Here is a 16,046-nt window from a genome sequence, read left to right on the forward strand (position 1 = left end):
CCCTAACTGTACCATGATAGATACAATTCAGTCATACGAGGTACTACACCGCTTTACTTAGAGGAAGTTATATACATGACTTTGTAAACAAAATAAATAAAAATGTTGAATTTAAAAAGACATTCAGTGTACTAGCACTTTTCATCGATTATACCTATAATATTATAATAAGTAAAAATTTGGTATATAGTAAGTCTTTAACAATTGTCGAATGAACGATTTTTCTAGTGGAAAATTTTAATGCGCACCAGAAAATATTATTAAATTAAATACTAACTAAAAATATATAACAGCGATCAATCGCATCGCTTATTTAAAATCTATAGGTAATAAATTTACCATTGTACAATTATTTTGTAGAAAAATTTCTCAGATCCAACTTCCATTTCGTCACAGAAAAAATCAGTACATAGTCAATATCACAGGAATAGTTTACTTAATTTTAAAACATGATATTAAAAATCTACCGTTTGAATTTCTTTACATTAAATTCTAAAAAACAAAATATTAATTCTTTGCGATAATTCATATTTTTTACATAAATAATATATAAAAAATTATCGTAGTGATTCATTATTTAAAGTCGATTAAATTTTTGTTAAAACACCTATCAGAGGAAATATATTGTATATGTCATTTGTAAAAATAGTAACATTTTGTAAAGAAACGACGTGTACATAAAAAGTTTTATGTACAAAATCTGATTTCTCATCGATCTTTTTAGTCACTGTTCTCTTTACATTATTGCAGACATGACGATAATTTTACATAACCCTAATTTGACAACTATTTTTAGTCACCATTATTTAAATGAGGAGGGTAGGCAATGCTCGTATTCTGAATAATCGTCGCATTTGACTGTAAAATAAATGATAAAAAGTCGTAACAAGAAGTAAAACAATTAGACACAATAATAAATTTCTAGCTTTTGCACGATTAGTTCTCCACTCAAAAAGTTCATGTCGATGAGTGAAAAGATTTCGGTATTGCAGAGGCAATTCGAATGTGCTGCGCAATGGATAAAGCGAACGATAAAAATCGTTCAATAACGCCCGAACAATTTCGTTTTCTGAACGACGAAGAGGATCCATGTCATCGTTTAAACATATAAATTTTCTAAAATTTATTGAAATCGTTTCATTTATTTCTTAAATTAATAAAAATAATTAATACAAATTAATATGTTAACTTACTTTGGATCTCTGCGAATTTCATCCAGGAGTTGCACAGTTAGAGATACATTGCTTGTCAACATTTCGAATATCTCATTTTTTCCTGCTCTAATTATTTCATGTGGATAGAGCTTCTTTTCTCCGAACCTAGCTTCAATCTTGTTTGAAACTGATTCGCATTTTGCTATTAATTCTTTAGATACAATTGGCTATAAGACGAGTACCAGACACCATAATTTGATTTATACTTTATTTCACATTTAAGTATTAGTTACAAGAAAAATAAGCTAAATCCCATTGTTGAGGAGTGGAGGAAGCGACATAAACGAGAGCGCTCACACGAGTTGAAGTAGTAATGGAACACGGCCTTCTCTAATACAGGTCAGAACATGATAAATTTGGCAATGCTGCCATCAGTCCTACGATCTACGACTGCAATTAGCCATAGCTAGTGATACTATATGACATTGTAATAGCTGATGCGAGGTTGAATTATGGGGTGTAGTTTATAAGTGGGGTGTCGTAAGTGAACTCGGACTAAGCTGACGGGTCTTGACGGTTTGACTAATCAGACTGATGCTTTGTTAGATATTATATGCGGTGTTGTTACATCGCATGTTTCTCCATGCCATAGTGCTTTCCCCCGCCCCTCAAAAATAGGATCTAGCTTATTTTGCTAATTATGATGGTTACAATGAATAAAACAATATTTACTCACAAGAGATGAATCCAAATATCTTTCTCCCTGCGGTGGATTCGATATTTCTGTAATTTTTACGTGATTCGAACAGTTTGTTATTGCATTTTCAAACTCTACAACTAGACTATAATCGAGAGGTAGTGAATATAATCTGGACAAAAGTGTCCTAATTTCTCTATCTGACCAAGTCCTGAAAATAATACCGGTATTAGTTTTAAATCCTTAATAATAGAAAATGATAAACGAAAAGTAAAAAGTTTACTGTTTCGTAAAATATTATACCCCGATTTATCCGTGTCAAATGTGTCGAATATTTCTTCAATTGGCACTTTCCGTTTCTCGCTTGCCAAAAAATAGTAATAAGAAAATGCAAACTGCATATCCTCAGAATTTCTAACTTTATGACTAGACGTTTTCTTAAATTCGTTTTCAAACTTTTTGTGCATGTCAGCGGCGATCCATTTATCTATTAAATGAGGCATGTGAGCAGGTACCCTCCTACGTTCGAATCCATATGCCATGTTATATATTCTATTTACATACAACAAAGATTCCGCATATGTATCCAGCTGTCTAGTTCTAAGTTTCCATTGATCGGAATAATTGGGTTTATTATTAATCTTGACAGTACTGCTAATTTCTGGTAAGTTTATATTGTCATCGTTTAAATAACGTTTAAGTTGAATACGTCTTTCGGTAAAATTTGAATTCTGAAATTTCATCTTACGCATCATTTTCGATAATATCGATTTTTGAGTAGATACAATTTGATTATTTTCACGTTCATTAAAAACCTTTTCAACATGATTTATATACTTATCGGTTTTTAAATTATAAAATTTATTTACATCAGACTTCAAGTGTATAGACTCATTTGGCAATATTTGTTGGGTAAATGCTTCTGTATTATTCCGTGCAGATTTGCTTTTATTCCTTAATATATCTAAGAATTTCAATCCATAATAAGTATTTTCTTGAGTATCTTGTAAAAACTTTTGTGAATAATCTCCTTCTTCATCGAGTGCTTCGCTATCGGTAGGAACTGGTGTACTATCACAATCTCCTCCTACATAATTATTAATATTATTTCAGAGTCACTATAATATTTCTTTTACCAAATTATTGGTACAAAATTTAAAGACAAAGACAAAAAGTAACAATTACCATCAAATTCGCATAATGTTGTATTACAAGCAGGATCGCACGACCCATCACCCACCCAAGCCCAAGGACAGACATCGGAACAATCAGGAACCCACCATGCAAGATACACTTTCTGGCCACCTGCTTGAGTAATGAAATCTTCTGGCCATACCTCAGTTCCTAACATTACATCATCGTTAAAGTATAAAAATTTATCTGAAATTCCAGGAATTCTGTAGAAATAAAAATTAATATGTCAAATTCAATAGACATAATCACTGATCTACATAAAACAGGCAAATTTTATATTACCTGTGAATATGACTTTCAATAGCAGGACTAGAAAATGTTGGTAAATCACTTTTATTTAAAAAAATGTCTTCGTGAGTAATAAGGGTAACTCTAGGATTATCCATATCCAACCAACTTGGTATTTGGCCATTAGTAACTATGTACACATGCCTAACCCATGGTGCATACATTTCTAAAGAACGCAACGAGTATCGTAATTCATCTTTGTCGCTATATCTAGATGCTGCTGTGTTAACATCCATAATAGGAACATGTTCTTTCAGGTTTTTTAAAAAAATTGTGTCAGAGCCATTAACCCATGTATATACAACATCTATTGGAACATGTTGACATAATTTTTTTTGAAAAGAGATACCTAATATATTATCGTTAAAAGAATGAAATACAGCTTCATACTTTTCTTTACTCCAAGCTACCCATATCTGGAAAAATATTTTTAGACAAAATTTAACAATTTTCACATACGTTAGATCGTTAAATCGTTTAAAACAAGCCTAATTAATATTCGTTTACGTTCAAGGTGTATTATCGTCAGAACATGTACAAAATGTTATGGAAATGCTATTTAAACTATTTGTATATTTTCAATCGCGTCAACAGATTCGATTAATTGTAAAGATACATTTAAATAATCGATAGAGTAACGACTTAGTTTCAACGAGAAACAATGAAATACAGATGTTTAACGATTAACAAATACGATCTACATCATCAAAACAATAGTGAAAAATCGTGGGTTTCCTAACCTCTCCGAAATGAATAATCCCGATAAATATACAAGTAAATGCCATTAATATCATAAGAAGCGAATATTTGTACGAGAGTAGATCGTAACATCGACGCTGTAATAATTTCCATGTGCTCATTATATTTATAAAGAGTCTACATGCGATTGGCATCGCTAAAATAGCCATACGAATCCATACACCACTGTTTACATGCGGCTGATTCCAATTAACTTCGACTACCGAAGTTACTTGTACCGGTATACAAATTGATATAAACAAAACTGGAAGCACTGAGTTAAACAGGAGGGTGCTATTGGGTGTAGTTACACCGTGTAGGGTGCAAAAAGGTACATTCGGTGTAAACGTTCACGCGCTGTAAGCGCTTGTTCATATAACCCTTAACTATAGTGGTATGTTTTGATGCGTAAAAGCAGTTGTGCGGCTCCATGGACTACCCTGATAAAGGAATCTAAAATGAATTAAATATTTCGACAATATGTGAAAATGATTTTTCTGTTGTATTACTATATGTACAATGATAAATGTAATTCTGTGATCAAATAGCAAAATCTGATATGTCATGTGTTCAAAATTACTTCGATCTTTTAAATAAAAATATATACTTTGTTATACATCGATCGATACATTTTTGTATTCTCTTTAAAAATGAAATCAAGGATCTAATGTCGAAAATTGAACAATTTATGTCATGTTTTCAAAATTACTTCGATTTTTTAAATAAAAATATATACTTTATTATACATTGATCGATACATTTTTGTATTCTCTTTAAAAAAGTATCAGGGATCTAATGTCGAAAATTGAACAATTTATTATTATATTATAAGAATATACATATTATCACAGACGAGGTATACGAATAGACCTTTCACCCATGTATTTTTTTGGGCCATTTTTCTGGGGCTCTAGAACCCCATTGCCATTTTCGTGTCACTCGCAACATTACCAACAGATTTAGAAATGAATTTCAATCCCTTCCTCATAGTCAACTCGCATGTATTTACGCATATGTTATAATTGTCTGCCCATCAATACTAATTCAGTGAATAGTTTCTCAACTGACGAGGAAGTTAAAATTACCTCCGAATTTTTCGGTCGGTATGGCAGTTGTTCGAACTGATGTTCAAAAAGACACGTATTAACAAAAATTAACGAATAGAAAATGAGTAATACTACAGATACGGAGGTTATACATATGTATTTTGATAAATCTAAAAATTGATTCATAACAGTGTTATCAGACGGTAGACCGGTGCCCAGAGTAAGCTTACCCCTCCATTTACGCACACCAATCTACAACCATATGTACGTGAGCTTAAATGTTTGGACAACTTCGGGAATTCAAGAAAGAAGGCGAATGTGAGTCTTTCTTTCTTGCTTACGAAATAGCTGAAATCCGATTTGTGTCAACCTGCATATGATTTTGAGTCTCAACTGCCCAGGCATTTTTATTTTCCAACCCATGTATACCTATTACACATAAACGAGGTAAAGAATAGACCTATCGTTAGTGGTATGAACGCTATCGCTGTTCCATGAGTGTTTTATAACATGAGATACACTCTGCCAAAGTGGAACAAAATGTTAAAAAGATCATGCAACAAATTGTAAGGGGATCTTCGTAAGAAGGCTTTAATCTTCGTAATGGTTTTAATGGGTCAATGATCAACAATGACTAGCTGGTCACTGGTGGTCAACAGTGAGGTTGACATTAAGGTCAGCGGTCCAGTGAAGATCTAGAAATGGTCAAGAGGTGGGACCAATCGAAATAGGGTTGTTCTCTAGACCAAGCGGTTCTTAACTCTTCACATTGACACTGTCTCCCCACTCTTCGACTTCCCCACTCGAAAACTACCGCTGGACAAATTCTTCAGTACCCCTGGAGCATCCAGGGGGATCGGGTCTCGCGGGCCTTAGCCAGGCCATTCGTGGAGCGCTGATCACTGGGGACCAGGACTGACCAGGACTGACCAGGACTGACCAGGACTGACCAGAACTGACCAGAACTGACCAGAACTGACCACTACTGACCAGTGCTGACCAGTGCAGATCCGACTACTGACCACTACTGACCACTACTGACCAGTGCCGGACCGTGATGACCAACGGTAAGAACTGTTCAAAAATTCTCTCCCCTCTTCTATTCTGTCGTTTGATACCAATTTTGCTTCAATGAACTGATTTTGCTCTACTTGCCTAACTGATGTTGCTATAATTTGAATATTTTCTTATTTTACAGCTGGCCCAGTGGTAACTCTCCTATGTGGTAACTATCCTATCCTACTGACAACAAGTAGTAAGTCTACTCCACCTCTTTATAACTCATTATTTTCATTTGTTTATTTATCTATCTGATTTTATTTGGTTATTATGAATGTTCCTTTTCTCTATTTCTATTTTTACCTTGTTTTTCGAATTTATGTGATTGCTTTGATATGTATAATATTGCAGGATATAATAATGTAATATTGTTTTTAATCATATACTATGTTTGTTTCTATCAATTGCATGAATTTCTATTTTTACGTTCTTGCTCGAATTCTCGTAATGATCTGCGGAGGAACTTTGTTTGATTCTTCCATTTCGTTTGATTGTTTGGGGTTAATTCAACTTGGTGTCTCAATCCAAGTTTCTTTCATTATTATATTTATTACTTCAGTTTTTCCATTTCGTTTAAATGTTTGAGGTTGATTCAACTTGGTGTCTCGATCCAAGTTTCTTTCATTATTACGAATGTTCGTTTTGATTTGTATAACATGGTGTCGATGCATATACCATATTTGTTTCGATGATACTGATTAATATAAGATTTTTATTCTTATGTTTCAGCTTAAATTTCCTTATTAAATTTCTTTCCATGTCCCACTAATATAAATGTTAATTTTGATTTCAGTTTAGATTTAGATTAATCGCCAGGACATCGAGGGAAGATGCCACAACCGCCGAGGGACATTTAATTCCAAGTACATTAGATTTAAGCTTCGTCGCGAATCTTAAAATTAACGTCGAAGATTTCTTTATTGTACATATTTTCGCGTTTTACCAAGCAATTATTCAATAAGTAGCTTCTCGTTTTCTTGTTCTCTCGTTCCTAGCTTCGGTCACCGCTGTTTCATTGATTGAAACATGTGATCGGCCGTGTATCTGGTCCGAAAGATCTAATCGCCTTCCCTTGGTAAGCTTGATTGAGGGAAAACGGCACTTCGCTGGAAGGTGTGGAGTTTCCGTATTCTGCGGAAACGCATACCTTCCAGCGGAAGTCGACCTCGTCTCAGGTACTCTCTCTTTGTCAGACAGCCTAAGTCGGGTCCTTCGGGCTCCCGGCGGGTTGCGTTGGAGAAATGGAGACCTCGATTCGGGGTTGCAGTTCTCTGTTTTCTTGTTGAGATCGAGTTAGCAAGGGCAGTAGATTCGATCCTCGGATCCGCTGCACGATACAACATCGCGTCGCGTCGCGTATCCCACGATTTAGCTTCATCCCTCTTTTTAACCACATAATTGCTTGGTACAACTAATATCCACGGAACTTTGTTTCCTTCTATCGTTCGAATTTTAGCTTCAACTTGACTAGACTTGAGCTTCGACGTTAATTTTAAGTCCCTATTGTATGCGTCTCCCAATATTACCAAGTAATTATTTAACAAGTAGCTTCTCTCGACTCGTTCTCTCGTTTCTTGCTTCGGTCACCACTGTTTCGTCGAACGAAACATGTGATCGGCCGTGCAGTTTGTCCGAAAGATCTAGTCGCCTGCCAATGATAGATCGATTTCTAGAAATAGAAATCAATCTACCAAGGGCAGTGTTGACTCGATCCGAAGATCTGCTGCATGGTTCAGCATCGCGTCGCGTCGCGTATCCCATAATTTAGCTTCATCCCCTTTTAAACAAAATAATTACTTGGTACAACTAAACTAGAAGATCGAAGGAACATTGCTTCCTTCTATCTCTCTAGTTTAGTAATCTAGTTTGTAAGAATGTAAAAGGGAGATCGATGGAACTTTAATTCCATCTATCTCTCTTCGGGTCTCCACTCGCAGCAACCTCCTCGTGGTGAGACCTGGTAATCGGTGTCACCCACGATAGAAAAGTTATTCTTCGTGGGTGACACCGAGCTAATGGCTGCGAATTTAGAATTGTTTCTTGATATAATAAACGAATTTAGTTTTACAGTTAGGCAGGTGTTTGGTTAACCATTATGTTAGGCAGGTTATTTTTATTTGAAGACAAATTCTTTTGAAAATTCTTTCAACTCTCTTCGTTGGTTGTGCATCTTTCATTGGTTGCATTTTCGTTTGTTTCTTCTTCGACCAACGATCGTTGGTCACAGAAGATCTTTATTAATGGAGGGTGGTTGGGTCTCCATTCGCAGCAACCTCCACGTGGTGAGACCTGGGTAATGTTATTTAGCGTTTAATTAATAATCGTATCACTCTTAGCTGGGTAATGCAATTATTAATTAAAAACTAAGTAATATTAGCAAATTGGCTGCGATCTGCTTTGCATAGGTCATCATAAATATAGAGCTTCTTCGCTAGGTTAGTTTTGATTCTCATTGATTCATCAAAGATTCTAGAATATTGTCAGAGACGAGTAGATCTTTCACCCAATGTATTTTTTCGACCCATTTTGATGGGGTCTCGAAACCCTATAACCATTTTCGTGTCATTCGCAACGTTACCAACAGATTCAGAAATGAATTTTAATCCTTCCCATAGTCAACTCACATGTATTTACGCAACAGTACAGGTGTTTGCCTATCAATACTAATTCAGTGAATAGTTTCTCAACTGACCGTCATCCATGAGAAGAGGACGCTAAAATCACCTACGCATTTTTAGATCGGTATGGCAGTCAGATTGGGCCGCGAAAGTCCATAAGTTGTAAGGTCTACATTATCTTAATATATAAATATTATACATATAATATTATATCACAGACGAGGTATACCTTACAACTTATGGACTTTCGTGGCCCAACCCGGCTGCCATACCGATCTAAAAATTGAGAGGTGATTATAATATATATTAAAATATTATATTAATATATAAATATTAACTAATAATATAATAATCTACTATTAGAATTTCCATATACACGACATAATGTGTAGTAATTTTAAAGTTTGATGATTTGTTGAAAGTCAGTATGTTCTTAAGAGGAATAATTTGTTTCAGCATCTATAATAAAAAGTGTTTTTTAATTGTAGTTCAATTAATATGTTCACCTTGCTTCTTTTTCAAGTCATCCTATAAGTTCGTTCTATTCAACATTCTTAGATTGACAAGGATAAAATTCATAATTTACTAGGAAAAACCAATATTTGTCGGTTTAGGGGATTTCCAAAATTTTAAACACACCAACATCAATAATTCATAGACGCGTGAAGAGCAGTGTTCTAAATATTACATTACCAAACGCCAGGAAAAAACTGTCACATAATAAATAAGTAAAATGTATGTATAATTTATTTGCTAAATACAAAAGAGTGTAAATATATAATAAGAAACACCTTACAAAATGATTTTCAGTGTTCACGTTTAATAAATAAGTAGAGTGATTGTAGTTGTACGATGCGTTGGGGATGGTTTGTTACAATAGTGAGGTTTCAATAAAACACCTAATTCGTGATCCGTCGATAGTTTCGACGAACTGGTACACCAAAACGATATTACTTTCATTTTTTGTGCCAGGGTCATCCTTTTTGATTTGTAGTGCACCAACTTTGGCAAGTAAAATTTACTCCAATGTCTTCTGTATTGCCCCATAGCTTCAACTGCAAACATAAACGAATAACATTATTTTAAACGCGTTGTTTACAGTTTTAATAACCAAACGGAAATTACAGTTGGATGTCGATTATCTGGAACGACCGATTATCGAAACACAAAACGAGATTAACAGTGTTATGAGTAATTATAAATTCAAATAAGATATGTTTATAATCGTATAATAAAACTTGTTGTATATAAGCAGCCTGTGCGTTTTTATTTGGCTGTATGAATTATCTGTTTAATGTTACAAAACAAGTATAATAGAACTATAAATATTTATAAACTCAGTTGTTGTTTGTAGCTCATTGAGTATGATACTATACTTTTATTTGCAGATATCTCAAACGAAACTCTAAATAAGTTAATCAAGAGTGTTCCTGACCGACTATTACAAATAATAAAAAATAAAATAAAATTCACTAAATACCAAATAAAAAGTAATTAAAATCAATATTAAAATATTTTTTCTCAATTAAGTAAAAGAAGGAACGCGTTTACCGCGTATAAACCATGTCTTTAGTTGATTAAATTTTCTGGTTAGCTCAATAAAGCTGGTTGTAGATGTAATTTAATATAAAAAAGAAGAAAAAAAAAATTTCACAGCCTAAAATACAACATTAGAACAAAATTTTGTTTTCTTCGTATTTTCAAAATAAGAAATTATAGAATCGTATTCCGTAAAACAATTTTTGTTGTCAGTCAGATTGAGAATTTGCAAATTTCTACCATCTTCCTTTATAATCGGAACGAATTTGTCTCCCAATTTGTTCGAATAGTAATATTATACAGGGTGTTCAGCCACCCCTGGGAAAAATTTTAATGGAAGATTATAGAGGCCAAAATAAGACGAAAATCAAAAATATCAATTTTTTGACTGAGGCTTCGTTAAAAAGTTATTAAAAAATTAAGTTAAAAAATTTGAAATCATTCTGAAAAAATTATTTTTCGTTGTGGGGGTCAATTACAATCATTTTTTATGAATACACATATCCCCGAAATTCTACTCCCCTTCGAGAAAAAAATTCGGGTAGGTGGTGAAATTTTTCGGCGAAATTAAAAAATTTCAAATCGTTCTAAAAAAATTATTTTTGACTGCAAGGATCAATTATAATCATTTTTGGTCAATAGACATACCCTCGAAATCCTAACCATTTTCGAGAAAAAAATTCCTTACCGAAAATATAATTTCGAGCCAGAAATGCTTCCTTGAAATTTCATGTGAATCTTTAAAACGTCATAACTTCTGAACGGATTGGACGATTTTAGTGTTTCAAAAAGCAATCAACGCGTATTTTAGTGGAGAATATGTAGAAATTCTAAACATATTGGAAAAGTTGTTCCTTAACCCCGTAAAGTAAGAAAAACCCCATAAAAATGGTCTAATTTTCAAACAGCCATTACTCCTATAATAATGAGTATATTTCAATGAAACTTTTTTCTGAAGTAGAGCCCATAGGTACCTACAAAAAAGTATTAGATTACTTTTCTGTGGGATGTCAAACGAAATTACTAAAAATCAAAAATGAATTTTTGAGAAAAATCGACAAGGGGGTAGGTGCCTAAATTTTTCGGCGAAATTGAAAAGTTTCAAATAGTTCTGGAAAAATTATTTTCGGATGTTGGGGTCAATTACAATCATTTTTGTTCAATAGACATACCCTCGAAATCCTAACCATTTTCAAGAAAAAAATTCCTGACCGAAAATCTAATGTGAGGCCAGAAATGCGCCCTCGAATTTTCATGCGAATCTTTAAATCGTGATAACTTCTGAACGGATTGGACGATTTTAATGTTTAAAAAAGCAAATTACGCGTATTTTGATGGAGAATATGTACAAATCGCAAAAATATTCGAAAAGTTATATCTTGACTCCGAAAAATTAGAAAAACCCCACAAAAATGGTCCAATTTTCAAACAGCCATAACTCCTACAATAATGAATATATTTCAATGAAACTTTTTTTCGAAGTAGAGCTCATGGGCACTTACAAAAAAGTATTAGTCAATTTTTCTATAGGGCGTCAAACAAAATTACTAAAAATGAAAAACGAATTTTTAAGAAAAATCGACAAGGGGGTAGGTGCCTAAATTTTTCGGCGAAATTGAAAAGTTTCAAATAGTTCTGGAAAAATTATTTTCGGTTGCGGGGGTCAATTACAATCATTTTTGGTGAATATACATACCCCCGAAATCCTACCCACTTTCAAGAAAAAAATTCAGTACGTGCGGAACTTTAAACGTTAATAACTTTTTAACGAAGCCACCATCAACAAATTGGTATTCTTGATTTTCGTCTTATTTTGGCTTCTAGAATCCCTCATTAAAATTTTTCCCAAGGGTGACCGAACACCCTGTATAACAATATAATAGATTGTAATAAGATAATCGACATTCTACTTCACCGTAATTGGAGCGATCGGGATACTTGCGGAGGAGGGAGAACGGATCTCGAAACAGAAACGTGAAGTCGCGTCGGCCTCGAGTGCTTCGCGTGCCGAACCGCGTATCTTCGTCGAATTATTTCTGATGCGAATTAACGTAATTGCGACACAGCCAGAAGATAAGACGGCGCGAGTTCGTCGCGGCCAGCGGTTCGACAAGGATTTATCTGGATTAATGTAACGCTTTTCTTACATCACGTCCACGATTCTTCTCGATGCACGCGTGTGCGTTTGCGTCGCGAATTTCGAGCTTTCTTCGCGAGTGCGATCTTATCGATCACGGAGAAAAAATAAAAGAAATCTGTTGGGAACATGTATAGATCTCGGTAGCGCAGCTCGCTTGTTAAGATTTTTTTTTGCAAATTGCAAATCTAACGACTCAGCGAATTGCAATTTGCGATCTACTTGAGTTAATCGGATATTAAATACGTCGTAGATCACGGAGCGCCTATTTTATCCTGTTACCGAAATGCTCGAGATAGATCTACGTATTTTCGAGCAGAAGAGGTACTTTATAGATTTAACAGGGAATCGATAATATTGATAAAACAGATCCAGTATTAATGATTTGTAACATTAGTAAGTTCTCAACGAATTTTTTAATCCTACCACAAAATCTAACGCCTATTACTAGATAAATGTATGGTAATTAAAGTGATATAATAATGTAAGTTGCATACCTAATAACAGGGTAAGCCGCGTTTCCCTTGTAACCAAGTTGCCCTGACAGTCGGAAGAGTTTCCGCAGATTTTTCATGTTCATCTCGAATACGGCGCGTTTCTTGCGACCACTGATACAGAAAACATACGATAGATTAGAGGGCAGGTATTCAAAATGTAAAGTAAATGCATCCAATTTCGACACCATCCCACTCAGCGACAATTTCCATTTATTTTATTAATAGTTTTATTAACCGTTTGACAAAAGCAGATTGTTTCTTATTGTCAGTGTATATGTATATAATGTATACTTTAATTCTATTGATATTGGCAACATCACAATCGTTATTTGAGACACGACAACGCAACGAACGTAAACAGATAGCTGTAACGTTCTTGACGAAAATGAAATGTCAGTCGCGACATAAATATAGCGAACTAGCGATTACGTTTCCAAAAAGTTATAAACAATTTAATTTTATACATAAATGTTTAAAACAACAATTGTTATGTTTTGTTTTTATATTGATATAACGACGACTGACAATGAAATATAAATAATCGAATATTTGAACGTTGGTAACTTATTTTGTGAGAATTTAAATATAAAATAAATTTATAGGTATTATAATATAGGTAGAACATAATGTCTAGAATCTTCTATTATTATTCAAAGCGATATATCGATATTGGAACATACATTTTTTTTCTTTTGCGATCAATAATCAGTTTGTATATTTACACTCACATTTTCGATATGTCCAATTGTCGGCCACCCCTCGTCACGTTCACTAATTTCTCAGTGATTTTTGAGAGGGCCATCAGAGTCTCTAATTCTGCTCGTCTTTGATCCGATAATCGTTTCTGTCGTCTAAATATACGTTACAAATTTTGTTAAAAATAATACTTATCTCTTAGCGGTTGAAATTTAAGATGCCTTTTGATTGCGAGTTTATTTACTAAAAATAGAAATTGAAATGTAACGATCACGTTGGAAACCGTTTTTTATGATTACATTATGTGTACGAAGTTTATCTAAAGTGTAGCTAAAAAATAATCGGTTCTTGACTACTATTTAATCAACATAAACGTTATCTAATTTTGCAAATTATGACGAAAGTTGTAAGTATCATTACTCACTCTTTAACCGCTCCTAATAATTCTTCTTTCATCTGGCCAGGAAAGTCGTTTCCTCCCGTTTTCATGAAATTCAGCAAAGCATCATGCTTACCAATTTGATTCTCATTCGTGAGGCTGTTGTGAAAAAAATTAAATTATTTTTATAATTTCATTTTTTCAAGTTATGAGTTAAAAAGTTTTGTCCTATCGCGACATTAATATTAGTATTTCTTGTTGCTGGTTTGTTTAAAATTTCTTTGAAATAATTGTCCGATATGGCATTTAGAAAATTAGTGTAGAAATAAATCATTGCACTTTACATTGCGCGCAAAAGTTACATCCAGTCAGTATTAACTTTCTTCGTTTAAAATTGATTTAAAATGTTGTACTCATAGTGACGTTCAAAATGTGGAAAAAACCGTCTTTTCGCTACTAAAATGTTGTCATTATAGTAATGTTGTTACTTATTAACTCATGTGATACGAAATCTTAATGAATCTATTTAAAAAATTCTGAAATCTCAATTCTATACAGAGGTAATCTCTTCAACTTTCCAATATAGTTGTCTTCAACCAACACAAATTAACTTGAAAACGTCAATTTTCATCATGCACCATTTTGTAGTCATTCACCCAACTTTCTACAAGGATAAAACTATTTACACTGTATTTCACAAATTCTGTGTAATCAAAAGGCGCCGATTGTGCACCAAGAGAACTCGCGATGCATTATTCCAACGCAGAAGGGTGGAATCTCATTTAGCACTAAATTTAGGGGCACCGTTTGTACAAAACAAAATTATAATATGTATTCGTATCATTACATCGATCGAATTCAACGTAAATTGTTAAGAAACAGTATTTATCATTTCTGTAACTTTAAATTTTCCGTAAATTTAGTGTTAATCGACGAAGAAAAGTGATGATTACCTTCCGTAGCTAGGATGTGCAAAGATGATCGCGGATACGTAAAACAATGAGAAAAGTGACACAATATTAATCCAGGGCTTCATGTTTGCGGAAGTGCGTCTCCTCACAATATCGCGTAACTTTTACGGTTGAAAAGAAGGATCGAAGAAAAAGAACCGAAAGAAATTCTCTCTGATCACGATTTATGTTCGAAACTTTCTAAAATTTTTGAAGTACAAATCACAGGAAGTTCTCTTCGTGTCGTTCTACTTGGAACTGTAGGTTAACATGGTCTGTTACGCGTATATATTCCTTGCGGAGGAACATCCTCCCCACTTAAAATCCCATCTGATGTTGTTTCTACACCCCCTTCGTGTTATCGCCGGAAGCACGTTTCATTGCTTATTCTAAGAGAGCGTGTCTTACCAAACTCCACAAATTGCGTTCGTATTGTAATTCAAACTTTAAAATTTCGGTTCTATGGATTCATGAATGAAACGTAAACGGAAGTTTTGTTCGCCATTTTCTTTCAACTTTGATCACAAGTAACGATCAATAGGCAGCATGTACTTTTATTAAACTTGGTTGTTTTAATTTGTGATTTACTTGTGAAATTCAATTTGGTTGCAAACCCTCTAACGTAGCAGTTTTTGTATGTATTAAAATAATGTATGGAAATTACTAACTTCTTTAAGAAGTGTAAAATTATAATTGAAGTATCAATCAAAAAGAATCACCCTATTAAAATGAAACGACGCATCAAGACATTTTAGAATTATTATACTAACATTTTCTCAGATATAAAATATTTTATAACATGCTTTCTTGCTAAGTTATTAGTAATCCACACTGTATCTTTTTTATGGAAAGACATTCTGAAAAGTTTCAAACCCATTGTCATTGATTGCGAGATTATTTTCCCCTGTGCTTAAACTTTTCTTCAAAGGGGATGAGCTCACTACAATTGTTTAATTTATTTGAAATTATTCAACGTTTGCAATTGGAAAACCTTGATTATATGACTCCTAATCTATAGTGTAATGAAATGTCTACAAAGTTAGGTTTTAGAACA

At 33.7% G+C, this 16,046-nt stretch overlaps 2 protein-coding genes across 4 annotated transcripts; both read right to left on the minus strand.

Annotated features, from left to right (window-relative positions):
* Positions 1-194: 194 nt before the first annotated feature.
* Gnptab (N-acetylglucosamine-1-phosphate transferase subunits alpha and beta) lies at positions 195-4,441 on the minus strand. 3 transcript variants are annotated; one of them, XM_076762362.1, is made up of 8 exons: positions 4,074-4,441; positions 3,328-3,749; positions 3,037-3,248; positions 2,721-2,938; positions 2,155-2,582; positions 1,891-2,062; positions 1,194-1,381; positions 195-1,116 (listed from the first exon to the last, which is right to left on the minus strand). In XM_076762362.1, the coding sequence occupies exons 1-8, from the start codon at positions 4,239-4,241 to the stop codon at positions 807-809; spliced, it is 2,118 nt and encodes a 705-aa protein (XP_076618477.1). In that variant the 5' UTR covers positions 4,242-4,441; the 3' UTR covers positions 195-806. The 3 variants fall into 3 exon arrangements, with proteins under 3 accessions (XP_076618477.1, XP_076618476.1, XP_076618478.1); XM_076762361.1 differs by having other exon boundaries at positions 2,155-2,938; XM_076762363.1 differs by lacking the exon at positions 195-1,116 and having other exon boundaries at positions 1,194-1,341; positions 2,155-2,938.
* A 5,082-nt stretch (positions 4,442-9,523) lies between these two features.
* LOC143340317 (uncharacterized) lies at positions 9,524-15,238 on the minus strand. The gene is made up of 5 exons (XM_076762115.1): positions 14,996-15,238; positions 14,088-14,201; positions 13,696-13,818; positions 12,968-13,078; positions 9,524-9,849 (listed from the first exon to the last, which is right to left on the minus strand). The coding sequence occupies exons 1-5, from the start codon at positions 15,076-15,078 to the stop codon at positions 9,846-9,848; spliced, it is 435 nt and encodes a 144-aa protein (XP_076618230.1). The 5' UTR covers positions 15,079-15,238; the 3' UTR covers positions 9,524-9,845.
* Between the last annotated feature and the right edge of the window lie 808 nt (positions 15,239-16,046).

This window comes from Colletes latitarsis, chromosome 3 (assembly GCF_051014445.1).
Source record: "Colletes latitarsis isolate SP2378_abdomen chromosome 3, iyColLati1, whole genome shotgun sequence".
NCBI classification, from domain to species: domain Eukaryota; kingdom Metazoa; phylum Arthropoda; class Insecta; order Hymenoptera; family Colletidae; genus Colletes; species Colletes latitarsis.

What these genes read in the sequence shown, in the direction of transcription:
- LOC143340317 (XM_076762115.1), bottom strand. Translation starts at nt 15,078, where the DNA reads ATGAAGCCCTGGATTAATATTGTGTCACTTTTCTCATTGTTTTACGTA. An exon ending in GCACATCCTAGCTACGGAAG is followed by an intron (nt 14,202 to 14,995) that starts GTAATCATCACT and finishes TTTTCACAACAG; the next exon opens with CCTCACGAATGAGAATCAAA. An exon ending in TTATTAGGAGCGGTTAAAGA is followed by an intron (nt 13,819 to 14,087) that starts GTGAGTAATGAT and finishes ACGTATATTTAG; the next exon opens with ACGACAGAAACGATTATCGG.
- Gnptab (XM_076762361.1), bottom strand. Translation starts at nt 4,241, where the DNA reads ATGGCTATTTTAGCGATGCCAATCGCATGTAGACTCTTTATAAATATA. An exon ending in TTTGACACGGATAAATCGGG is followed by an intron (nt 2,063 to 2,154) that starts GTATAATATTTT and finishes TATTATTTTCAG; the next exon opens with GACTTGGTCAGATAGAGAAA. An exon ending in GAAATTCGCAGAGATCCAAA is followed by an intron (nt 1,117 to 1,193) that starts GTAAGTTAACAT and finishes AATAAATTTTAG; the next exon opens with AAAATTTATATGTTTAAACG.